This window comes from Dreissena polymorpha, chromosome 1 (assembly GCF_020536995.1).
Source record: "Dreissena polymorpha isolate Duluth1 chromosome 1, UMN_Dpol_1.0, whole genome shotgun sequence".
In the NCBI taxonomy this organism is placed as follows: Eukaryota; Metazoa; Mollusca; class Bivalvia; order Myida; family Dreissenidae; genus Dreissena; species Dreissena polymorpha.
The window spans coordinates 137,212,425-137,239,920 of NC_068355.1; the positions used below are offsets into that span (position 1 = coordinate 137,212,425).

At 34.5% G+C, this 27,496-nt stretch overlaps 3 protein-coding genes across 5 annotated transcripts in view; 1 reads left to right on the forward strand and 2 right to left on the reverse strand.

Annotated features, from left to right (window-relative positions):
* Positions 1–27,496, reverse strand: part of LOC127851305 (peptidyl-prolyl cis-trans isomerase FKBP4-like) — a 319,376-nt gene that overhangs the window by 208,279 nt on the left and 83,601 nt on the right. Inside the window, exon 11 of one of the 3 annotated variants that reach the window (XR_008035743.1) lies at positions 27,212–27,308. Coding sequence is in view for 1 of the 3 variants with exons in the window: in XM_052385093.1 (XP_052241053.1) it covers positions 27,264–27,308 (45 nt within the window). In the remaining 2 variants the exon portion in view is untranslated. Of the gene's footprint in view, positions 1–27,057; positions 27,309–27,496 lie in introns of those variants that run through there. The other 2 variants (XM_052385072.1, XM_052385093.1) reach the window with 2 other exon arrangements.
* Positions 1–27,496, forward strand: part of LOC127851412 (tetraspanin-4-like) — a 63,854-nt gene that overhangs the window by 26,992 nt on the left and 9,366 nt on the right. The window lies entirely within an intron of this gene.
* LOC127851377 (peptidyl-prolyl cis-trans isomerase FKBP5-like) lies at positions 1,786–24,033 on the reverse strand. The gene is made up of 11 exons (XM_052385122.1): positions 23,940–24,033; positions 18,959–19,224; positions 18,443–18,604; positions 15,977–16,075; positions 13,679–13,788; positions 9,684–9,830; positions 9,177–9,260; positions 8,703–8,817; positions 6,082–6,212; positions 2,848–3,027; positions 1,786–2,505 (listed from the first exon to the last, which is right to left on the reverse strand). The coding sequence occupies exons 2-11, from the start codon at positions 19,209–19,211 to the stop codon at positions 2,482–2,484; spliced, it is 1,305 nt and encodes a 434-aa protein (XP_052241082.1). The 5' UTR covers positions 19,212–19,224; positions 23,940–24,033; the 3' UTR covers positions 1,786–2,481.

A 27,496-nucleotide genomic window follows, 5' to 3' on the forward strand; every position in this document is an offset into this window, starting at 1 on the left:
GTCATGATCAATATACCTATGAAGTTTCATGATCCTAGGCCCAAGGGTACTTGAGTTATCGTCTGACAACCACCTGGTGGACGGACCGACCGACAGACAGACCGACATGAGCAAAGCAATATACCCCCTTCGAAGTAAAATTTAAATATATTACAAGGGAGGCAAATGCTGTAACAAAAAGAACATGCATAAACGATAGTTGTTTCCCTTGTTTGAACCATGCTAAATCCTTAAAATGCCTATTTCCAGTAACTGTGACCTTCACCTTGACCTTTGACCTAGTGACCTCAAAATCAATAGGGGTCATCTGCGAGTCATTATCAATGTACCTATGAAGTTTCATGATCCTAGGCCCAAGCGTTATCGAGTTATCGTCTGACAACCACCTGGTGGATGTACCCACCGACAGACAGACAGTAACTGTGACCTTCACCTGTGACCTTTGACCTAGTGACCTCAAAATCAATAGGCATCATCTGCGAGTCATGATCAATGTACCTATGAAGTTTCATGATCCTAGGCCCAAGCGTTCTTGAGTTATCGTCTGACAACCACCTGGTGGACCGACCGACAGACATACCGACATGAGCAAAGCAATATACCCCCTCTTCTTCGAAGGGCGGCATAAAAATGTAATAAAAGCGGAAAGTGTCTTTCCTGATTTGGCTGTGTGGACTGCACAGGCTAATCTAGGACGACACTTTACGCACATGCTTTAAATCCCCTTTCCACACAGCACGGCTCAATAATAAATTGAAAGAGCCAAGTACGCCAATGGATAGAAGTCCTTTGTTGCCTTAAGAGTCAAAATAAGAGATAATCCTCATTGCGTTGGATTCATAAGAATTGAGTAGCACTTAATTGTTGGTTGTTAGGCCAATTAAGCATAGTTGTCCAGACAGCTCATACAGTAAAGAAATGAGAAATCAAGCAATTCAGTTCTTGAAAAAATGATTACAACTGTGAATGTGACTGCAAACAATGTCTTAGAAGTTAATGCTTGCCTGAGGATGGCAATTCAATGACAGACAGGTTGATGCCCTGTTAAAAGTTAGTAACCTGCCAGCAATTTAAATCGGTTTTGTTTGAAAAAAGGCTTTTTAATGATACATTTTCCCACTAAGTTACAGTATAATCCTGAAAAGAAACAAGAAAAGAGATTGTGAAAGGAGACCGCACTTTTGACAGACAAGCATGGCAAGTAATCTTAATATCCCCCCCCCCCCCCCCCCATTCGTTAAGGCTTAGGAAAACAACAATAGGGCCAAAGGCCCTTGTGCGCCTGCGCCCTATGTTATTCATTTCACCAGAATCACTATAGCACATAGACCATACATCATTGGAAACAATGTTCTGAGAAAGTTTCATGAAGACAACACTAAACATCAGCTACATGTGACTTCTAAATTGTTTAAAAAGTTTAATTATATATACCCAAACGAGAAAGCTATCTCCCTCTGATGGCCATGTTTTGAAACAGTGTTCACAAGCTTTTTCTGTAATTTGACCTACAAACCTAGATTTTGAACCCACATTCCCCAGTTTTCCATTTGGCCAGAATATCATTTTGACAAATTACCAAGTTTCATAAAGATTGGGAAATAAATGTGACTTCAAGATTGTTTTCAAGGTAAATGTTGACCACAGCTGACAAGTGACAGACAGATCCCAAAAATCACTACTAGCATGTTGTTCTTATGCGAGAAGAAAATTACAAATAAAATCCACACACATAAAAAAAACTTGTACAAAAAGTATGATTGCACATAAATGGAAACAAAAACACTGATTTAATATTTAATGTATAATGAAGGCAATAAGAAATAGACAGCAACAATATTCTAAAAACATTGTACCCATATATAGAAAGAATGCAACCAGGAATACAAACACATGATACCCAAATGTTATTAGTCTATGAATATTGTTATGTCTAATATGACACAAAAAGTAGAACATCAAAATGCCACTAATAAATAAGCAATAAATGATGGCTATTTAAAAAGACCAAAAATAACACAACTCAAAAATGCCTCACAAATAAGTTTTATACGGGTACATGTTAACTTTCATTTCGGAACGTAGCATTCATGGAACTATATGTTATGATCCCAAGGCACAAGAAACAGTGCAGTGATACTGTTTGGAAAGAGAAAACATGTATGCCATTATATATTCAATATATTCAGTAATAAATCATTTTAATATATAAATCTTCAATGTTAAAAAGTAAATAATGGTAAAAAATTATACTTCATATATCTCAGAAAACATGATGTGATATGTATTAATGTAATGTAATATAATACATCAGATCAGACAAAAAGAAACCTTTACAAAGCCAACATTATTCATTGATCACTGGACTCAAAAGGTAATATAATAAAGCTATAAAAATCCGGTATAATAATAATAATAATATTTCAGAATCATGTTCTTAGGAAACAACACCAATAAAGACCAACACATATAACAAAAAGATTATCTTGATTGCTTGTCACTGTCCTGAAATGAAACAAAATTATTGTGAGACACAGACAATTGAGCATTGATCTTAGAAAAGCATATAAGTTGGAAAATATGCTTTATTTAATTCATATTAAATTCAGTCGACAACAATGAGTTAGAATTCATGACATGCATAGAGTTAATTTCTACAGACAATAAACAATTGCTTGATGATAAGTTCTGCAACAAAATATACATGTATTTTAATTGTGAATTCATACATTCTTTATTTGTATCAGAGCCTCACACAAAATGGAGAATTAAGTAAGTTTCAGACTTGATGATGCTATCAGGCTCAAGTACAGAATTATTTTTTTTTTATATGACATAGTACTCTACCCCATTTGCTTTTACACCACCAGCCATTCGTGTATACAGGGTTTTCTCACTTCTTTTAGCATCTTTTTTGCCTTCTTGACATTTCTGAATCATTTGCTCTGCATCCTTGTTTTTTGGCTTCAGTTTAAGCACTCTTCTGAAGTCTTTTTCAGCATCTTCTGGATTGCGCTCGTACTTCGCCTATAGAATATCATATTGTATACTTTTCATACAGCTGGTAATACTGACCTTCATTGGAGGTTTTATTACTCAGACACATTATACATGCACTAGCCGCAAAAAAATATAAAGAAGTCATACACTTTTCAATTTTAATATATAACAAGAAATATTTTTTAAAAATATATACGGCGTTGATAGTTCAATGAATGAGATCAAGGATAGCGAATGTCTTTTTCTGTGCAGTTCTTAGCTGCATCACACGCAGTACGGGATGTTACGGGGAGTTTTCGCGGCTTATTTTACATTATAACATATTGCTGGTCATAAACATATAAATACAAAACAGAAAACCAAAAGAACAATGGAAGTGAAATTAAAACATATGAGTCAACCGGCCACACGCGAAGTATCCGTATTTATAGGTGCGTTCTTCGAACAAACCTGTTTTAGTGGTTTGTCGGGCATCGCTATTTGATTCGATTATTAACAGTATCGAGAATCATCGCGCTCATGCTTAATACATTAGTCAATATGGTGGAATAATTATGGTTAAATTAATCAAAAATAATATTTATCATTGTATTGTTGAAAACACATTAAAGAATCTATTATTGACATACCATAATTATATTGCTGAATATCTTATTAACATATTTCTGGTCTAAAGAAAATTCCAGGTCACCTAGTTCATGGATAGCGTCTTTATTATATAACGATTATTTTACTGGCCGCGAACTCCGGTGATGACCTGTATATAAACTCTGACATTCACACACTGGCCGCGAATTGACCCAAACCTCGCGGGTTGAAATTAAAGTGTGGCCTCGCTTCCACTGCTCTTGATACTTTAACATGTTAATATGTTGACAGGAATATGGAAGTTAGTACTAAATATGAAAACATAGCCTTTAAGTATAAAAGTTTTTTCCCTGGCAATCTTCTGAAAATAAAAGGTGCACGCACAAACTGTATTGATGTCGAGCATTGAGTGTAAAACTGTTCTATCTATTAAGTCTTTTTCATTAGAGATACAATTGTTTCATGTAGTAAAACAGTGTTACAAAGACGCGAATATGTTTCCAATGTTCTCGTGGTATACTCAAATCAGCCAATGGAATAAATGAAGTGTATTCATTCGTACCTAGCCGCGAGAAATTTTATTTGAATTTTATTGGACACTTACAAAGGTCAGGTAAGGTGAAAAGCTGGCTTAATAAAGCTTACGCTGAAAAAAAACTATAAATAATACAAGAGCTGTTTGTAAAACATGCATGCCCCCATATGGGCTGTCAGTTGTAGTGGCAGCCATTGTGTGAATACGTTTTTTGTCACTGTGACCTTGACCTTTGACCTAATGTAAGTTATCATCCTGAAACCATTGTACTATTTCGAGTCACTGTGACCTTGACCTTTGACCTAGTGAACTGAAAATCAATACGGGTCATCTGCCTGTCATGATCAAGGAGGGAGTAAGAGGGGGGTATAATGTGGTGTGTGGTAATTAATTAGATGTTTAAAAAAAAAATTGGGGGGGGGGGGTGGGGGTGAGAAGGGGGTATAATGTGGTATGTGGTAATTTAAAAGATGTTTAAAAAAAAAAAATTGGGGGGGGGGGGTGGGGTGGGGGGGGTGGGGGTATAATGTGGGGTGTGGTAATTTATAAGATGTTTAAAAAAAATTGAGGGTGGGGGGTTAGGGGGGGAGTGAGAAGGGGTATAATGCGGTGTGTGGTAATTTATTAGATGTTTAAAAAAAAAAAAATTGGGGTGGGGTGGGGGGGGGGTAGGGGGGGGTGGCGGTGAGAGGGGGGTATGTCGGTTGTGTGGTAATTTATAAGATGTTAAACAAAAAAAATGGGGGGGTGGGGAGGGGTAGGGGGTGGAGGGGGGGTCTAATGTGGGGGGTGGTAATTTATTAGATGTTTAAAAAAATAAATTTTTTTTTGGGGGGGGTGGGGGGGGGGGGGGGGTAGGGGGGTGGGGGGGGGTGAGAGGGGGGTATAATGTGAGGTGTGGTAAGTTATTAGATGTTAATAAAAATTTGGGGGGGGTGGGGGGGTAGGGGGGGGAGTGATGAGGGGGGTATAATGTGGTGTTGTGGTAATTTATTAGATGTTTAAAACAAATTGGGGGGGGGGGGGGTGGGGGTGGGGTAGGGGGGTGGGGTGAGAGGGGGGTATAATGTGGGGTGTGGTAATTTATAAGATGTTTAAAAAAAAAATTGGGGGGGGGGGGGTAGGGGGGTGGGGTGAGTGAGAGGGGGGGGTATAATGTGGGTGTGGTAATTTATTAGATGTTTAAAAAAAATGGGGGGGGGTAGGGGGGGTAGAGGGGGTAGGGGGGATCTCACACTGACATGAACAAATATCCTCTATTTATTAAACAAGAAATTTAAACTTATTGCATTTGTTTCCCCTGTATATAAGAAAGATATAATAGTGTATTACCTCCCCTGTCCTGCTTATATTTATATCAATCAACAAAATTAAACATTAACACAATATTTAATATACAAAATATACAAAAAATCTCATATTCTGATAATATTTTTACTGATCCACTTTATTTTACTCAAAGGATGATGTTTCATTGGACTGATAATTATAGATATAGGATAACAGACCAGTTGCTTCAGTTATATTGTTCAGAGTTCGCCCTGTTGGCCGCGTATGCGTTCTTGAGTTATCATCCAAAAACCATTTTACTATATCGGGTCACCGTGACCTTTGACCTAGTGACCTCAAAATCAATAGGGGTCATCTGCGAGTCATGATCAATGTACCTATGAAGTTTCATGATCCTAGGCCCAAGCGTTCTTGAGTTATCATCCGGAAACCACCTGGTAGACGGACCGACAGACCGACCGACATGAGCAAAGCAATATACCCCCTCTTTTTCAAAGGGGGGCATAATAAAATAAAAGATTTAAAATACATTTAAAGTTTTGAACATTTAAACCTTAAAACAATACCTTTCCGCTCCCCATCAGTTAAGTTGAATAGTTATAAATTTTAATTAAACAAAAAACATTTTGAAACTTTACAACCAATAAAGTTTATAATTTTATACATACCATTCCTCTTCTGTAGAATGCTTTGGGATTTTTTGGGTCGAGTTTCAGGGCTTCTTCACAACATTTTATCACTTCATCACTTTTGCACAACTCTGGTTGCTTTAAGTAAACGTAAGCTAGATTGAGATGCCCTGCAAGAAAAAAAATCATTCAAACTGCATGTCACATGATGAGCATTTTTACAGATTTAACTTTTTATGCACCCAAAGGAGGGCATATAGTGATTGGACTGTCTGTCCATCTTTACGTCACACTTTGCGTTTATGTTTCGAAAAATGCTCATAACTTCTATGTCCCTTGAGATATAACCTTCATATTTGGTATGCATGTGTTTATGGACAAGGCCTTTCCATACGCACACAAATTTTGACCCCTGTGACCTTGATGTTGAACATAGGATCCGAGTTTAGGTTTTGAAATCTGTGTTTAGGTTTCAAAAAAGCTCATAGCTTCTATGTCCCTTGAGATAAAACCTTCATATTTGGTATGCATGTGTATATGGACAAGGCCTTTCCATACGCACACAAACTTTGACCCCTGTGACATTGACGTTGAACTTTAGGTTTCGAAATCTGCGTTGAGGTTTCGAAAAATGCTCATAACTTCTATGTCCCTTGAGATATAAACTTAATATTTGGTATGGATGTGTATATGGACAAGGCCTTTCCATACGCACACAAATTTTGACCTCTGTGACCTTGACCTTGAACTAAGGTTCTGCGTTTAGGTTTCAAAATTTGCGTGTAGGTTTCCAAAAATGATAATAACTTCTATGTCCCTTAAGATATAACCTTCATATTTGGTATGCATGTGTTTATGGACAAGGCCTTTCCATACGCACACAAATTTTGACCCCTGTGACCTTGACGTTGAACATAGGATCCGCATTTAGATTTTGAAATCTGTGTTTAGGTTTCGAAAAAGCTCATAGCTTCTATGTCCCTTGAGATAAAACCTTAATATTTGGTATGCATGTGTATAAGGACAAGGCCTTTTCATACACACACAAACTTTGACCCCTGTGACCTTGACGTTGAACTTAGGGTCCACGTTTAGGTTTCGAAATCTGCGTTTAGGTTTCGAAAAATGCTCATAACTTCTATGTTCCTTGAGATATAAACATAATATTTGGTATGGATGTGTATATGGACAAGGCCTTTCCATACACATAATAATTTTGACCACTGTGACCTTGACCTTGAACTAAGGGTCTGCGTTTAGGTTTCCAAAAATGATAATAACTTCTATGTCCCTTGAGATATAACCTTCATATTTGGTATGCATGTGTATATGAACAAGACTTTTCCATACGCACAAAAATGTTGACCCCTGTGACCTTGACCTTTAACTTAGGGTCCACGTTTAGGTTTCAAAAAATGCTCATAACTTCTATTAAAGCGTTTATAGGGGGCATATGTCATCCTATGGTGTCAGCTCTTGTTAAGTATTTATTTCTCTTTTAAACATAAATTTCAGGCTAACACTTACATATTTTTTTGTTTATATTAAGACACATGTATACTGTTATTACAGAATTGTAAACACTGCACACTATTATCAATGTACAATGTATATAAGCTTAATAGAAATTAAGCTCTTTTATAGAAACACACTATCGGTAAATAGAATGTATTGGTTAAGAACCAGATCCAAATTCAAAGTCACATTATATGAATTTTCATTCAATATATTGCAGAAGTTCAAAAGATTGAACAACAGTATTCCGCACATGGATCCACTCCCTGTGTCACAGATCAAGGTAATCATGAAATGTTCAATGGAATTAAGGTTTTCAGTATAAATAGTTTCTGTTTTCGCAATATTTTGCAAAAAGTATCAGATTCTAGGTAAAAGTTCACAGAGAAAAGGTCCATGGTAAAATATAGGGAGTCCACTGTAACACTTAATGAAGAGCATTACTTTGTCCAGTACTGATCGATTGTCAAATAAATTTGCTTGTGTCCGAGTGTCCCAACTTAAATATGTCTTGTGTCAAAAGTCAAAGTTTGTATTCAAGGACTGATTGAGGTCAACACATTTCAAAGTGCATAACTTCAGTATGTGTGTATTTTATTAACTTGGTAGCAGTTACCAGACAGATAGTCATATGCTCAAAAGACACAATTCAAGGTCAACAACCAAATATACCGGTAGGAGTTAAATGTATTGATAGTTTTCAATCTTGTCCTTTAAAGGCCTTATTGACAGGTGAATAATATTTACATTTGTTGGTTTGCTTAAACACTATTATACTTTTATAACTTTACAGTTGTAAGAATATACTTAATTATGAGACCTTAGTCTTAATTGGTAAATACTGGCCCTGAATTAATTTTGGTTAACTACCAACACAAACAATTCAAAAATACCACGAAAAAGAAAAATATCAGTTCCATAGTATTTAAGAAAATGAGTTTGAAAACTAAATTGTTTTGACTTTATAATTTTTAAACAGTAAAAGCACATATTTTTTGGCTGGAATTATAATTATTAAGATAATATTTGACAACTCTGACTAACACTGATGGTTTACCAGTAATTCTTTAAAAACAGAACTGCAAAGCATAGTTCAAAATTTATTCACAATAACAATTTTGTGCCAGAATTTAACCTTCCCATACCACATGTGAGGAACTTAACACGCCTTTCTTCATCCTTTCCTGTCATGCACATCTCATTTTCTGCAAGTTCTATCAGCTCCTCATAAAACCGAGTTGCAAGAGCATACTCCTTTTTCTACAATAATTTTATAAAGTTGTGTCACAGAAGAACCTTAAGATGAGCCAAATATTGTGAAAATGATTTAATGCCACATGCTGCAAAGGTAGATAAGTGCAGTCTTTTCTGGAGCTACACTATCTGACAATTTTGGTTTAAATGTAGTCTCTTCTCAGCAAAAATCAAATTTAGGCGGAAAGTGTCATCCCTGATTAGCCTGTGCGGACTGCACAGGCTAATCTTAGACGACACTTTACGCACATGCATTACGCCCAGTTTTTTCAGAACACGACTCATATATGCTCATATTATAACAAACAATCCACAGTGGCAATACAAATAATTATAAAACAGATGTATGAGAGGGTAGCACATACTTTAAAGTAATTATTTCCTTTGGTCCTGAATTCATCACATCTGTTCAGTTTTTGCTCAAATGTACTTTCCCACCACTCAAGTACCTGACAAAAAGAAATGCAAGTTATGAAATATCTGTATTATTATTTTCAGGTTTTACATTGTCAAAAGATGCATATAATGGATAATTTAGAGCATGGCAACTGTTCAGTATTACTATTTCCTGGTAAATATCACAAATATTACAAAATTGTGCAAATCTCAAACTTTTATTTCAATTTTGTCAATTTACCAAATTACCAATTTACTATACAAAGGTCTCTTTAATAACAAATCTGTATATGTCAACGGTTGAATGCAAGTGTGAAGAATTCTGATAAGATTTTACTTTCCAAAAATTACCATAAGGGCCATTTATTATGCGCAGAAATCTGTGTGTCCAAAAATGAGTTGCTAAAATTTTATTTTTTTAAGATTATGTCTTAAAACTTACTGTCAAAAAAGCACAATAATAATGGTAATCTTACACGCTCAAAATCGCCCATGGTCACAACAAAATCCAGATCCTGATTTGGGGGAATGTTTTGTTCTGGCCAACCTGCTTCCCCATATGCATGCTTTGATTTCACCTTCAAATGAGACTTCTCTTTTGGCTTCCATGTGTCCAGATATTCCTAGAATGAGAGTCAATACAAAGAATTGAAGAAGAAGAAGTCATTTATGGAAGAAAAAAGAAAAGCCAAACTAGAGCTTGTCACATTAGTGAGGCAGAATACCCCCACCATACGCTACTTGTCATTATATGTAAGATGTTGATACAAAATAATGCAACCCATTTGGGATTGCCTGTTTTGACTACAGAGGCAGGATTTAAAATATATCATTTCACTATATTATATACGGCTAAAACAGTCGGTATTGGTGCTGAAAGTAGTCTGCACTCACTCAAAATTGTAGATACAGCATTTCCTTGGTGTTATTTATAAAGCTCAGGGTATCCCCTACTCAAATCAAGTTGAATTTTATTTGATCATGCATGCATTATTTGTTTATCTAACATTTTCATCCTATGGTATAATACAAGTTACAGACACTACACTAGTCATATAACATGCAAGAAAACCATAACAGAACTTCAAAACTTCAGTTATTTCACTGTTACATCAACTACAGGATATAAACTGTTGAAATAAAGCAAAAAACCAAAAGTGATTACTGTCTTTAAAAAAAATCAAAGCATAAATAAATCAGGTATTAGACCAAAAGAGAACCAAGCAAGAAACGTTTCTATTACTTTTATAATAGACCCACAAGATAGCTAATTAGGCATTTGTCTGAAACCAGGAAGTATATTCAAACAAAATAAATCAAAACGATTGGTTTGAAAAAGCATAAGTTTTAATAAAAGGTAGAATTTCATGCTCATAAGTTTGGTTACAGACACTACCAAAATATATGATTCCAAAAACAGTTGCAGAATGGCATGAAGCATGAAAAAAATGCACTATAAAAGCAAGTTTACATAAAAACAGTGACTTGAACATAATGTCAAATGATTTTTGATCTGTTAGAATTTTAGTTAAAACACATTTTTGTGTACATGACCTGAGTGGGTTACAGACACTACACATGTATTATATGGGGTAACAATAGCTGTTTAGGAGACGTGTAGCTTGACAATTCTCAGTGATGGGCACATAAAAGTCAAAGAAGACTAATCTGACATTATTAGTTTGGCATCTCATATGAAATGGCACACCTGTATAGAGTTTCAAATTATTATAATCTAGAATTTCATTATGCAGCAAGAAGCATTACAGAATCGTGTGCAGAAAACTTTCCAAACATTTCAGTGTCAAAAAAAATGTAATTTTGTGAAGCAGCAAATCAGTGATGTATTTATAACCCCTTGTTACTCTAGCTATCAAGATAATCACAGAGAAGTTTAAGCCTTAAGTAATATTTGGCCTGAATTTGAATTTGAGATGTTCACTTTCAATAATATCTCTGGATCTTGTGCACTATAAACAAGATGACATCTATTGATTCCTGTAAAATCTCTTCCACGCCAAATTTGCCTAAATTTCAATATAAAAGTATTTCAATCTGATTTCTGTTCCAAAGCAAACACTAAAATGTCCTTTGATTCCATTCTTTTGCTTTAGCCTTGCAGCTACGAAGGCATCATAGTTGTATTTTGGCTTCTCATATTTTCCTTTGTTCTCCCTGGGCTTAACCTACATGCAGCCAAACCTAGTCTTATTTGATCTTTTCTTTTTTGCTTGATTTATCTTTGCTTCCTGAAACAAGAACGGAAACAAATTTCATTTTCCTTTCTTCAAAGTTTCTTCTACTAATTAAAGTATAAGAACGTTAATTTATATACATGTAGTGTAAAGCATACAGTGCGAATGTCTTCATTCATCCAATCATAAGCAAAGGAAATGATTAAATGCAGCCATTTGGCTCAAAGTAAAAAACAGAAGTTACTTCAGACATGGTTAAAACTCATCACTTTAGCTTTTAAAATGATTTCATATGCTCTTCATTAGCATGAACAATAATAAGTTAAATGTGTAGGCTTTGTAGTGTCTGTAACCATATGACCATCAAAACAAATTGTTTGATATTGTGTCTGATCTCAGTAAATTCTCAAATGGTTTTGTTTGGATTTACTGTTCTCATGATATTTAATGCAAAAAACTATGTTTCCAATTGCATATTCTAGGAGATAATTGAACAAAAATGCCAGTTTATAGAAATCTACACTATGAAAACAATTTATTTACATTATTATGATAAGTATTTCAAATTTCAGACCGAAAATGTCTAAATAATGCACCTTAGACATCAGCAATGTAATACCGAATGCAATTTTGTTTCATTTTACTCACATATAACAGAAAAGGTTTAAAGCTTACAGAAGGAGGTTAGTGGTTACAGACACTACGAATTTTAGCGTAACATAATCAAAACGGTAGATACATACCTGAGTCATTACCAGAGGTTTGTTCTTGTCTTTCTCCATAATAAAGGGTTATATCATAGTAAAGAACACAGTCATATTTAGATGAATCATTTTAGAAAAAGAAAATCAGGGTATATTGTTCCTAAATAAATTGTTCAGAAAATAATTCCACAAGAATGCTTACAATATTTCATCTCAAGAGGTCTTGCATTACCTTTTTTGCACATTAATCTATTGCACAATGTATGATATAACATTCCAACATAAAAAATGGAACTTTCTTATGAGTAAAACAAAATATTTATGAGAAATAAAACAGGGATTTTTTTCCTTAATTTTTTACACATTTTTGTAGTGTCTGTAACTTTTTCTAAGTAGTATTTTTCAAAAATGATAAAATTTGCAAGGCAAATTTCAGCCAACTTAGACATTACATTAGCAAATGTAGTATTTATACTTTTGCATGGAAAAACTTCCAAACTATTGCCACATAAACTTTCAATGGTTACAGACACTACAGAATTTTAAATAAAAAGATTTACCAATGAACTATTATTATTGCTAAAACCCCGGCTTATCTAGTAGTTTGAATGGGTTTTGTACTTATCCTAATACATAACTGAATTTCTTATGTTAATACAAGTTTAATTTACTGAAATTTTGTACTAATGATTGGAGTTTAACAATAAGTATATGTATGAATTTTAGTGTACAAACAAAATCCCTGCTGGTAGTATTTTACTTATAAAATTCATAATATTTTACCTATTTCATTAATTCAAGCAGCAAATTGTACCGGATAAAAGTCTGTGTAACATTATACCAATGTTTTCATCATTTGTTGTTGATATCAAGAGCATTTTTAATTTAAATCAAAAGATTTTTTCAAGTGAGACTGCATAATGCTAAAAAAAGGCCATTTTTAGAGCATGTTTCAAGGTAAATCTCAAGAATGTGTAACACTAGCTTCTTGAAACTTTCAGGAAAGTAAGATGGGTTGAAATTTTCAGGAAAGTAAGATGGGTATATGCCAGTGTTGTGGACCTTTAAAATTAATTCCTATCTTGTATATTTTTTCTTTGCCATGAATATAACATAAAAAAATGCAAATCAGCACCAATACCGTGTTTTAGCCGAAAACAAAAACAACACTGCAGTTTCAGAGAAAGTGATTTTAAAAGTAGATGTTAGTATAGTTTTGATAAATCAGTTTGATATAAACATTAAAATCAAATTTAGAGCCATTTTTAAGGTTATTGTACTTTATATCTGTATACTGACATCGTGACCGCCATGCAGGACATGGCTGGCTTTTACCAAAGTGGCATAATTAAACAACTTTAAAGGGGCATACTTTTGTAATTATTAATGCATGATGACGAAATCACAAATTCACAAATTAACATCATAACTTATGATACGCAACAATCCATGATCATTTGAAATTGCATCATTATATGTCAATTACTCAATTAAGCTTGGGGTATGAAAAATGTGTTTTTAACAGCACCTTATTCAATTTAATTCAATTTAACATTTTTAACACCATCTCACCTCAACAACTTTAGGTACATCTGTTCCCTTTGCTGTGCCCTCACCAAGTAGAAATGTCTTCTTTTCCCAGTCATAATAGACGTGGCCATTACATTCACACTTTATGTCAACTGAATCAAGCAAGAAGTATCCATAGCTTGTCAACATGATACTATTATCTTGTTAAATATCATAGCATTATACATTAGGTGTCAACTCTGATCCAAGTCATTTCAAATTTATATTAAATCACAACAGCTTATTGTTATCACTGTTATGTTTGACATCTTTTGCTCCCTTTTGTATCAAAGTTTTACTTGTAATTCTATTTACAATCCCCAGCCGAAAAGGGGTAAGGGTGATTGTAGAAATGCCATTTGACCGCCCGTCTGCTTAAAGCACTTTTTTGTCTGCTCCATATCTCCTATATATGTAGGTTTTAAAGGATTGTCATGAAACTTGTTTAAACATTGAGGGAACTCATTGAGACAATACCTGCTCAAGGTCACTTCATACTCAAGGGCCAAAGGTTTAAGCCTCAATTTAAGTTTTCTCTTCTTTATCTCCTATACCATTTGAATAATGTTCAAAAAACTGTTTGTCATGTGTGCTCCATACCATCAAACCGTTTCATGGATTATCATAAAACTGAAACTTTCCTGAAATGTTAAGGGCATTGTGACCATGTGCAGAAGACAAGACTCACTCATGCCCGCCCAAGGTTATGTTATACTTCAATGTAAAAATTTGTAGCCTATTTTTACATGTCAGGTCATTATCTTCTACAACCATTATAGGATTTTCATGAAAAATAGTTACAATATTTAGGTCATTGTTATGGTGTCCAGAAGGCATTAGTCAATCACCCAAGCTCTAGTCATTATTCAAGGTCAAATGTTTGAGTCTTTTATGTGTGTCTGCTCTTAACCCGTTTCCACTCAGAAGCAAAGTGAAAATGGCTATGTGCTAACAGCATAAAACCAGAACAGCCTGCGAGTAACTCGCATTCTGTTCAGGTTTTATGCTGTTTGCTGCTCATCAGTATCTAAGAGTTGGAAATGAAGCCTTTAGAACTTGAATCTAGTAAAAAAGGTCTTCAATCAAATATAAATTTCTAAGGGACTACAAACACTTCATAATACATAAAGGGTTAATATCCTCTAGAAGTGGAAGGATTTTCATCAAGGGCGTAGATAGCATTTTTTGAGCTGTAGTCCCGGATATGATGCATAAAAGCGGGGGAGCCAGGGGTCCTCCCCCTGAACATTTTAAAATCCTATAACGCCTGTGGTGAGATTTAAAGCATATCTAGACAAATAATAAGATAAGAGAATATAAGACTTTGGCCTGTTTTTCTTTGATAGTTTACTGCTTTATCTCAATGTCAGAGAACTAAATTTCACTGTATTTGTATCTTTATACCAGAGAACTAAATTTTAAAACAATATGGAACAGAGAAACATTTAAAAGTGTAACACTCCACTTATTCACAAGCCAAACCATGGGCATTCTTTCCAATAATACTGTCTGCATGTCTATAACGGCACATTTTTGTTCAGCATCAATGGACCAAACCAACTCGGATTCAGTCAATGGATCGGGATACGGGGGCAAGTGCTCCATTTAAATTTTCTGCAGTCATTAACATAATTCGGAATGTTTCTTAGAAATTCAATGATAATCGATTACAACTTACTGTAGTTTTGAAAGGGAGACTAGTAGATCTACATGTAGATCTATGTAAACTTGTAACAGAAAGTCACGTGAAAATAAACAAGCTAGAATCTATGCACATAAAAAGAAGTAAAGTTGATAACTGGAAGATATGTCCTTTGAACAGGACCAGAATCCATCGTTTGAGGATTATGTCAATATGAAATGCAGATTTCTAACACCTCACCCCCCTCAGGGTCAACATTTAAATGCGTTTTTCGAAGTTAAAGCATTTTTATTTTTTCATCTTAAAAAAATTGTGGGCCCGGGCCAGCTGTGCCTTATAGCAGCTACGCCACTGTTCATCACACATGGCCACTATGTTAAGGACATTTGGACGATGTGAGAAGGCAAGAGTCAGTCATGCTGAATTGTTAAAAGTTGTAGCCAATGCTTTATAACACACCAGCATGAATTTCTACTAGCATCAGTATATTACTGACTTCATTGCCAGTGACATCACAAGTCACTTCTTACATGTACATATGCATCAATATGAAGAAAATGTGTAGTTTTTCATCTACATGTAAATGACAAACATTTCTTGGTAAAGACAAAACATATTTATTCTCAGAACATATCTGTATCAAAACTGAATGTACTTACTTGTCACCTTACATCCAAAGTTGGCTTGATTGAATCCAACACCATGCGTAATAATCTTCTTCACTATGGATTTGTCCTGCTCATTAGAAAAATCAGGACCTAAAAGAAATTATGATATGCGAGTTTCATCAAGATTGAGTCATAAATATGGCCTCTAGCTTAGTGTTTCTAAGATTTGTCCAACTTTTTCGGCGTAAGCTGTATTAAGCCAGCTTTTCACCTTAGCCTGACCTTTGTTAGCGTCAAATAGAATTCAAATAAAACTTCCCGCGGCCAAGTACAGATGAATACACTTCATTGACTGCATTGGCTGATTTGAGAATACGACCAGAACATTGGAAACATGTCCGCGTCTTTGTAACACTGTTTTACTGCGTGTTCAGCATGAAACAATTTTATATCTAATGAAAAGGCTTAATAGATAGAACAGTTTTACACTCAATCTCGACATCAATACAGTTTGTGCGTCCACCTTTTATTTTCAGAAGATTTTCAGCGCGAGAACGTTTGCACTTAAAAGGCTATGTTTTCATATTTAGTACTAACTTCCATATTCCTGTCAACATGTTAACATGTTAAAGTATAGAGAGCAGTGGAAGCGAAGACTCACTTTAATGCATTGCATTTCAACTCGCGAGGTATATCGGGTCAATTTGCGGCCACTGTGAGTGAATGTCAGAGTTTACGTACAGGTCATCGCTGCGTCTCTACCCTATGTGCTGATCGGAGTTCGCGGCCAGGAAAATAATCGTTACATAATAAAGACGCTAAAGACGCTATAGCGTGAACTAGGTGAACTGGAATTAGACCAGACATATGTTAAATGAAGATATCCAGCGATATCATATGGTATGTCAATAATACTTAATGTGTTTTACAACAATACCATAATAAATATTATTTTTTAATTAATTTAACAAGAATTATGCCATCATATTGACTAATGAATTAAGCATGAGCGCAATGATTCTCGATACTGTTAATAATCGAATCAAATAGCAACGCCAGACAAACCACTAAAACAGGTTTGTTCGAACAGGGACCTATACAAACATAGTTTGTATAGGTCCCTGGTTCGAAGAACGCGCGTATAAATATTTAAAATATGTACGGATTTCGCGTGTGGCCGATTGACTCATATGTTTTAATTTCACTTCCATTCTTCTTTTGGTTTTCTGTTTTGTATCTATGCGTTTATGACCAGCAATTTGTAATAATGTAAAATAAGCCGAAAACTCCGCGTATCATCCCGTACTGCGTTTGCTGCAGCTAAGAACTTCACAGAAAAAGACATTCGCTATCTTTGATCTCATTCATTGAAGTCTTTACTTTTCATTAACTGCAACCACAATCAACGCCGTATATCTTTTTTAAAGATATTTCTTGTTTGACATGACCACAATTCCAACTTGGGTTAGAGATTGTCGAGGCAAACAGTATGAGGAAGTTTCATCAAGATTGAGTCATAAATATGGCCTCTAGCTTAGTGTTTCTAAGATTTGTCCAACTTTTTTGACATGACCACAATTCCAACTTGGGTTAGAGATTGTCGAGGCAAACAGTATGAGGAAGTTTCATCAAGACTGCATGCAATAAAGCCTCAGTAGTGTTGACATTTGTAAGGGACCTTTTAAGGTTTTGGTAAATTGACAATATTTAAAAAAAATGTTTCAATTTTCAAATTTTGGCTCTAGTTATGATATTTGTGAGGAAACAGTAATACTGAACATTTACCATGTTCTAAAATATACATTATATGCATCTTTTGACGATTTAAAAAGCTGAAAATTATCAAGCGTTGCATTGCGAACTATTCAATACTTTGAAGAGTTCCGTTGTTGTTATATTTTGTGACACTACGAAGATTGCTTATATAAAGTATAAAATAAATCACTCATTGTATTAGTACAGACTACAGATGGCCTAGCAGTCTACCGGTAAGCGTTAGACTTTTACTCCAGGGGTCAGTGGTTTGAGCCCAGTTGAGGGTTACCCTTTTTTTCTTTCTTTAATTGTTCTTGTTTTTTACTGAAGCTTTTAAGATCCAATGTTTTCATTGTTCATTATAAAGCATTCAATGACAAACTTAAATACATGACAAAATATGTGAAAAAGGTCCCTTTAACTGTGACATTTCATGACAAACAACAACTGGCATAGGGTGACAACAATAACTCAAAATGAGCACCGGAATGCTCAATTAAGATAAAAACATATATCTCCATTTAATAGCTTAAGATATTTGGGTATAATAATAAATACATGTATGTATTTAAGTTTTTTTCAATAATAAATGGTTGTTTTCTAAGGGGTCTCTATTAAAGAGGAAAAAGTATATGGTCAGATTATAATAAATAGTTTTAAGATCCCTAAAGGCCAATATCGTTACAAAACACACTACCAGAGGCAGCAATATTATTAAACAAATTAATATATAAACTTGGCAAATCTAATATCACTACCTACATTCAATATCAATGACTTTGGTGTCAAATGTGACAACTGCTTTTCCTGGCTTTCCTGGTATCCCAGCCTCACCAAAGGCGTATTCTGGTTGAATTGTAAATATAGCATGTTCCCCTTTTTCCATAGTCAGCACTCCCATTTCAAGGCCCCTTATAATTTTTCCTGTAAAATTTAAAACAAAATGATTTTTTACAGAAAAAGTGCCTTAATAAAACTACAATTAGCCTTGACACATTTTTATTTTACCGGTAACCCATATACTATTTATGTTAATTCTGAAATTTACTAATCAATTATAGAATATATATATTTTTTAATCTTAATTTTTGATTGTACTAATATTACCATTCCATATCATAAAATTTCTCAAACCTTAAAAAGAACTTCTTTAAATTTAGCTCAGACTGTATTTCAACCACCAAATAACTAAACACTGATTTTTCTGCTAAGAAAGATTATTTCAAAAAAACAATATAAAAAATTATTGGTAACAGGCGTGATTTTAACGATCATTACCTTTTAATGATTCATAACTGAACATCTTCCCCTCATCCGCTGTAGAATCAAACTTTTGGTCCTGGTTTATCTCTGTTCCGATGTAAGCATCGTAAGTGAATGTCACTCGATCCCCGAAGCTTGGAAAACTCTCATCTTTGAATCCTGCTTTCACTAGTTTCTTCATAACCCCTCCTTTACCCTCCTGGGTAATGTCCATCACATCTCCTTCCTTCATGTCTCGACCTCGAGTGTCCTCGTAATAAGGGTTCATTTTGTTGTGCTACCTGTTAATATTTGGACAAATGGAATAATTAAGAATATTGATTATATATTTTTTAATGCGATTTTAATAATAAAATTATAAAATTTCTTCTTATTGGTAATTTGATGTAAAGGAAGATGGTTTTCATGATGATCACAATAACAGCAATATATTTAATATGTAAAAGAGTGCCAATAATAATAATAATAATCATAATTATAATAATAATGATGATGATGATAATGATGATGATGATGATGATTTCTACTTCTACTTCTACTCGATACTTCCTACAGTCAATTACTGACTATGACAGGAAGGCGTCTGTCGGGGAACAGAGAATGTTAAAAGTCACGTGTTAAAAATATATATACAGTATGTACATGAAAGTGATGTTAATTGACATACAAAATAAAATGGTGACGAACAATGTAAAGTTATTACATTGACTACTGATAAAAGTATAAAAACAAGATACTTATATTTATTTCGGGACAGCGGCCAGGCCTGCAGTAAACTGACTGAGGCTGGTGCTGCTCTTAACGTTGTATGGCAGGCCATTCCAATACCTGATTGTCCTTGGGAAAAAAAATTTGATGATAAGTTGTTCTAGAGAAGGGTACCAAGAAGTTTAACTGTCTTGTTGTTGTAAGATGTTGGTGGTCTACATAGATTTGATGATGTTCAATTTTATAAAGTAGTGTCAAGGATGAGTTTATTCTTCTCTGTTCTAGAGTTTGCCAGTTTAGTGTCTTTATCATATGTGAAACGCTACTGGTGTAATGGTAGTCATTTAACACATAACGGGCTGCTGATCTTTGCACTCTTTCTATTTGATATGTTAGATTTTTCTGCCATGGATGCCAAATTGAGGAACAATATTCCAGTTGCGGTCTGACATATGTTTTGTATGCTGTTTCTTTTATTTGTTTGTTATTTGTTTTGACATTTCTCTTGATGAATTTTAATGTGTTAGTAGTTTTAGATGTTATGTTATTTATATGCGTTTTCCAGTTGAGATCATTGCTTATAGTTAGTCCGAGATATTTTGCTTTTTCTGTTGTTTTAAGTTCTATATTATGAAGTTTATAAGGGAAATTAATTATCCTTTTCTTTTTAGTTATTCTTATTACTTCACACTTATCAGGATTAAATTCCATGGACCAGTTATCTTCCCATTTTTCTAGTTTGTGTAGGTCATTTTGGAGTGTGTAACAATCATTTTCTTTATTAATGGTGAGGTAGACCACCGTATCATCGGCAAAGAGCCGTGCCCTACTTTTTAAGGAGTCTGGAAGGTCGTTAATGTAGGCTAGAAATAAGCAGGGCCCCAGTACGGACCCTTGGGGTACACCTGACATGACTGGGGCTGAGTTTGATTTTTGGTCTTCAACCACTACAGTTTGTGTTCGATGTTTTAGGAAAGAAGAAATCCAAGAAGTAGTGTTGCTGTTTACTCCAAGTTTGAGAAGTTTGAATACTAAGAGTTTGTGGTCTACTTTATCGAAAGCTTTACTAAAATCCATTACTATTAGGTCAGTTTGTTTACCAGCTTCTAGGTTATCATAAATTTCTTGAGAAAAGGAGATTAATTGTGTTTCACAGCTATGTTTAGAGCGGAATCCGTGTTGGAATGGATTAAGAAGATCGTTAGTGTCAAAATAATTCATGAGGTTTGAAACAATGATGTGTTCCATTAATTTTGAGGATATACAAGTGAGGGAGATGGGCCGATAATTGCATGCTTGACACCCAGTCTAGTGGGACGGAGCCAGTGTCAAGTGATGCACAAAAGATTTTTGTCAAGTATGGTGCTATTTCATGATGAAGTTCTTTCATTAGATGAGGTGATATTTCGTCTGGCCCGGAGGCCTTATTTGGATTTAGATCTTTTAACAATTTTTCTACGCCGGGTAGGGTAATGTTTATGTTATCCATTTTGCTTGAAGTTGTTGGGTGCTTTCCAGATTTTATGAGGTTAATTTCAGCTTGGTGTCTTTGATTCATAGGTTTAGGCTTGGAGAATACGGATTCAAATTGATTATTAAGGATGTTTGCTTTTTGTTTGGCGTCAATATACGTTACCGGTATTCCATCACTTTTAATCGGGGCTATGCCACAGTTTTCATTTTGTTTATGTTTTATGTATGAGTAGAATTTTTAGTTTTTGTTGTTTTCAGCATCACCAGTAAAAATGACTAATTCTAAATATTCCCAGTAGTTTTTACGTGTTTCTTTTTGTATTAATGCTTTAATTGCCGTTAGTTTTGTTGTTAATTTTGCATAACTTTGATTGTTATGATGATGATAATGATGATGATGATAACAAGAAAAGTATTATTGTTACAGTTCGTTGCCCTGTTCCGACGGGATTTTGACATCGACCGGCCAAATTGTGTCAAAAAATTCAATGATAAAGAATGTTTATGCTGGGATAGGTCGACCAATTACTTGCCTAAATTATCACAAAAGATTAACCTGAAGTTCAAAATATTTTTTCTCAGATTTATAAATATTTACATCGCACTATGTTGCCCTGTTCCGGTTCACCGTTATTTTTTACTAACCCGTAAAAATCACTAAAAGAGGTAAATTAGGGGAATGCAAAACGTCTTAATATGCTGCAGAAATAATATTTGGACAACTATTGGGAAATAGGCACCATGTTTAGGTACGAAATTGAAGATAGCGTTATGAAAGGCTATCACCAATTTAAAATAAGGCCTCCAATGCATACCGAGTTAAATGTGGACTTAGAATATACAAATCTACATGATGAAAATGCAGCATTAGTGTGGATTCCACCTATTGAGGACTTTTCTCCAGAAATGAGACAGAATGTAACAGACCAAAGTCGTTTCTTAATATTGTGTGACATTGCAGGATTGCCCATAGGCCATGTGCCAAGAGGACTAGCTGGTGCATTCAGAAATATTATAGAATTGGGGGGTAAAATCACTGCTTTAGCCACTGGAGAGCCCTGCCCTAGCTTTGCGCCCTGGCCAGCCCCGGAAGCAACAGGTGGGGGTGTGGTCATTCCATGTGACTACATCATAACCTGTGCAGATAATGACTTTAATATCATCTCTGATGCCATAGATAGTATGCCCGAGAAGGAGGCAATGAAGATACAAGAGATGTAAAAAATAAATGACACAAAACAAAAGTACATTTGTACATATAATTATGTGCATTGTCCTTCAATAATAAAACATATGAACCATAACTATGACTTTATGTTGTTTTTTTTATCGTTATTACAAGTATTACATGTAGCTACATAATACAAAGTAGGCTCATTTCTGATACAAGCACTCCAGCTGAAAATTTAACACAACTATGGACACACATTAACAATATCTTAAGCATACAAGACTTGGTGTATATTGTACAATGTCACAGTAAACTATTCCAGCAAAGTTACAACAGTGCATATTTTATTTAATTGACAAACAAATGGCAAAATAATTATACTCCTTCAGAGGTTAAAGCAGTCTTATCATAGTCATGGTCTTCGGGAATACAAGAAACATGGATCCAACTGTCGCATATATCACATTGAACCCAACCATCTGGATCCTCTGAATCTTTCTGACAAATAATGGTTCCTATCAGCTCTTGTTAAAGGAATACCTCTTCCTACATCTTCTATGGCCTCTTTCACTCTAATCAATTTACCAGGTGATTCTCTGTATCCCCTCTTATATGTCAAAGTTATTTTTGTAGCTTTTTTACTGTGCTGGGCTCAATGTTGAGCTTGCTTCCGGGAACTGTATTTACTATTACGTGGAGTCCTGCAGTCTGACCCACTGTTATAAAGCCTAATTTGTCCCATGTTCCTGTTGAAGAAAAAGAGAATACATTTAATAAAAGAGAAACAGAAAATGATTGAAAAAGCATGGTGATATCGGATGTCAATGCCTGCTTACAGTCAATATTTATTGTTTGGGCCATAGGAGTCTATATCAACATGTATACCGCCATGTGTTGGAAATATTTCAATAATCTCTTTCATATCAAAATATGGACAGACAGACAGACGAACATAAATAGGTTACTGAAATGTAACCGGAGTCTGAGCAACTGACAATACAACAAAAAATAGTTAAAAAATTATCAAAAACTGTAAAATTGCAGGAATTTGCTCATTGTCCCTGAGGAGCCTCACCACTCAATGTTACGTCAAATCCATCGGAACTGGCCAAAAGTTATCCATTTATTTTTTTTATAATTTCATTCAGATAACAGATATTGATTAACATCATATTTTTAACATATGTTGTCTGTACCTGTGCAATAACTTCTGCACTATAAAATATTCCCTGCCATGCCCAAGAAAAATTTGACATGAAACTCATTATTCAAAACGTCATTTTTCCGATTTTCAACCAAGTAAAAAAATTAACCTGCCATAAAGTATTTGGGATTTTGTTACCTAAGATAAAGATTTCATCAATCATGTACTGCTTGTTCAACAATGGCACGTGTGCGTGTAAAACGAAACAACTTTCGCTTTGTGGCCGCCGCTATTTACTGAAAGTACATTCGGATTCCATCGGAACCGGTGAAACGTCGGAACAGGGCAACGAACTGTATTTTTGTTTTTATTAGAAAATCGATTGCGACAAAATAATTATAAATAAAATGAGACGCAGGATCATCAAGCATTATAAAACCTGTTAAATGTGCCTATAAGTTTCAAAATACTCTTGAACGATCAATATAACCTGCACTCACCACCGCTTAGACGTTAAAAAAACTAATTAATAAAATATCAACAAATTTTAAGTGGCGTCGCCAAAACGAAAGTACTTTCGATTTTGTTTTTCGGAACACCTCCTACAAAATTGTTCAGTCCGTTTTTCGCGCCAACTCGATTTTTTATTAACAAACATGTTTTCGCGTAATAATTGACAAATTTATAAAAGCAATACTTGTTTCATCAGTTAGATCAATTGTCTACTTTAGACAACTTTAGAATGGTTATTTAACCCACTGTATCTTTATTTTTTTACGAATACGGACCGCGAAAGCGCGGACGGTCGATCAGTTAATTATTTTAAAACAGGAATTTGTCGTTCATGTATGAAATGTCTGTATACAATAGCAATAAACATAAACAGACATGTAATCAGCTATATATTGATGATCCGATTATTTTTTTTATCCACCAGACATCCTCATGTATGCCGACCAGAGCAGTCTCAATTCAACCAAAGACCTATGTATTCTATAGGTCTTTGATTCAACTGTATCCCTGTTTTTGTTTTAATTAATTATATCTTGCTGACCAGGGACCTATACAATGTTTGTATAGGTCCCTGTGCTGACCTACGGATACTGCACGTGTGAAAAAATGAACTGTTTCACAACCATAAATTTTAGTATACTATCGTGTTCCACAAAGTATTCTAAATGTCTTTGTGTTCCAGAATCACCATTACGCGTGCGCAATATAATTTGTTTTGTCTGTTTGACACAAAATCAAGTCAGTTCTTACCAGACAACTCATTTGAGAATATTCCTACGCGCTATGTTTTTATTCTCATGTTTACGATTTGTTCCATGTCCCCATTTCCACGGACCCCGTGCCATTTCTCAACATTCTGAAGTCGCTTACATGTAACGTAAAAAAGCTAAACGCTAACCATTTTTCAAATTGCCTTTTATGAAACATTAGTTAAAATAATAATACAGACAAAAACATGTAAATCTATGCAACAAAAAACGCATCCATATATTTAAGAGATTTGAAAATTTTATCGATGCAGGTTATATTTCAAGAAACTTCAAGAAATCGTGAACTTTGGTTCACAGTAACTTTCTCGAGTTAGATTCCGGAGTGCAACTGCCAAGTGTTAGAAGTCATTAAAATGCTCTCCGATAAGTCTGAAAGAAATTTAGTCATGTTTTTGCAGTTCTTACGGAGTCTCGTGAACGTGTAACATGATTATTGGTTTGTAACAGTTACACAATTACTATCAGATTTGTAAAGTGCTTTGAATAGTGCAGAAAGTATAGTCATCTTAAAATAATAAAAGACACATGAATTGCATTTCTCATAAAATGTATTCATATCAAATAATTGATCTGAAAAAAACAACATCTTCAATCATATATGTACATAATGGCACATTTATGTTTTAATGTTTGCTCAAATCAATGTCGTCAGCTGCGATCTTTCCATGATTATAATTTAATATTATCATAGCATATTAAACAATTAAAACGTTCACAAAATTGTTTTAATTTCTTTATGTATTAAAAAACAATTTTGGAGAAAACTAACTTAGAGTAGCATTAGTGGCCTGGGAGAAAAGTGAAGCAGCACACTATATTAGGAGAGAGCATGACACATTTATTTACTAGACACTTTTCTTATCATAAAATGTATAAATGTTATATTTCAAAACAACTGTTGCCTTTAAGCATGTCAAGTTATTAGCTTCTTTCAAATGCTAGTGTTTTCAATATGTCACATATAAAATGTTTTCTAGAATTTCAAAGACAAGTAAATAATTAATTAGCCCCTGACTCTTAGAGACATAAGTACCCATTCATTTCACAATTGTCTCATCACTGCCAAATATGACACATTTACTGCAGAAATCCCATAGCAGCACAGTCAAAACAATAAGTCAAACATAATGATCATAATTCATAAATGGTGAAAATGTGTTTTTGAAACAATTTTTACACATAATGTTTTTAAAACACTTCAGTTACACAAAATTACACTAAATAATTTCTTGTGAAAAAAGCACATGTTACATTCGTAATGTAGTGATGTAATTGGAAATATACAACATTTAATGCAAAAACAAAGATAAATCAGATATAAAACAAGAAAAATGTGTTTGTCAGAAACACTATGTCCCCTTCTGCGCCGCTATGATTTTTTTTTAACCTTTGACCTTGAAGGATGACCTTGACCTTTCACCACTCAAAATGTGTGGCTCCATGAGATACACATGCATGCAAAATATCAAGTGGGTATCTTCAATATTGCCTATGTATTCATAAAATGAGCGATTTTGGCCACATATATTTGACCTCTGACCTTGAAGGATGAGCTTGACCTTTCACCACTCAAAATGTGCGGCTCCATGAGATACACATGCATGCCAAATATCAAGTTGGTATCTTCAATATTGCCAAAGTATTCATAAAATGAGCGATTTTGGCCACATATATTTGACCTCTGACCTTGAAGGATGACCTTGACCTTTGACCACTCAAAATGTGCGGCTCCATGAGATACACATGCATGCCAAATATCAAGTTGCTATCTTCAATATTGCAAAAGTATTCATAAAATGAGCGATTTTGGCCACATATATTTGACCTCTGACCTTGAAGGATGACCTTGACGTTTCACCACTCAATATGTGCAGCTTCATGAGATACACATGCATGCCATATATCAAGTTGCTATCTTGAATATTGAAAAAATTATTGCAAATGTTAAAGTTGGAGCAAACAGACCAACAGACCAACGTCCAGACCAACAGACAGTGCAAAAACAATATGTCCCCCACTATAGTGGGTGGGGGAAATTAAAAACTTGAAGCACTAACAGAACAAACTTGTTTATTCTTACAATATTGTCACCACAAAAATAACAGCTGTTGTTAAAGTTATCAAACAGTCTTTTTATGCTGTAAAAGCTTTTTCTACCCGGTACTTATTATAGGAACACCATATCTTTGTTAAGCCATACAATAAGTGATGCAAAAAAGTTCAGATTCAGAGCAAACAATCTAAACATCCACTTTTCAATTCAACAGCAAAATATGTTGTAATGTGTAATATAATATTTTGATTGTTGCTGTAAATTCGCATATATAAACAAATCTTAAATACTTTCTTTTTGAAGCTTACATCTTTGCAATTGAATTCTTATGCATCATAACCAAATTATTGTTGACTGCTCAATAAACAATTCTTAAGCAATTATTCTTTCTTGAATAACACAATCTGCTTTAGAAAGTCTAAGCCACTGTCCTATCTACTCGGTTGTAATTTAATCACAGGTGGGTGGGGTATACAGTCCCAAGTTCCCTAGTCAGACATTGAGGATCCCCCATCAGATGTGGCACCATTGTTCTGAAACAGCAGAAATATCAGCAAATAAACATTTGTTTTTATTTCAAACGTCAATAATAAACAAGAGGGCCAAGATGGCCCTAGTTCGCTCACCTGAGAGGATTCGGTTCATTCAATCTTTACCAAACGTCAAACTTGACCTAGATATTGTCCAGACAAACATCCTGGTCAAGTTTCATCATCATTGA

Excerpts from the sequence above, each read along its gene's own strand:
- LOC127851377 (XM_052385122.1), bottom strand. The coding sequence starts at position 19,211 with ATGAACCCTTATTACGAGGACACTCGAGGTCGAGACATGAAGGAAGGA. Across the intron at positions 18,605-18,958 it reads CAGTTATGAATCATTAAAAG|GAAAAATTATAAGGGGCCTT; the intron begins GTAATGATCGTT and ends TAAATTTTACAG. Across the intron at positions 13,789-15,976 it reads CTTTGGATGTAAGGTGACAA|TTGACATAAAGTGTGAATGT; the intron begins GTAAGTACATTC and ends TGCTTGATTCAG.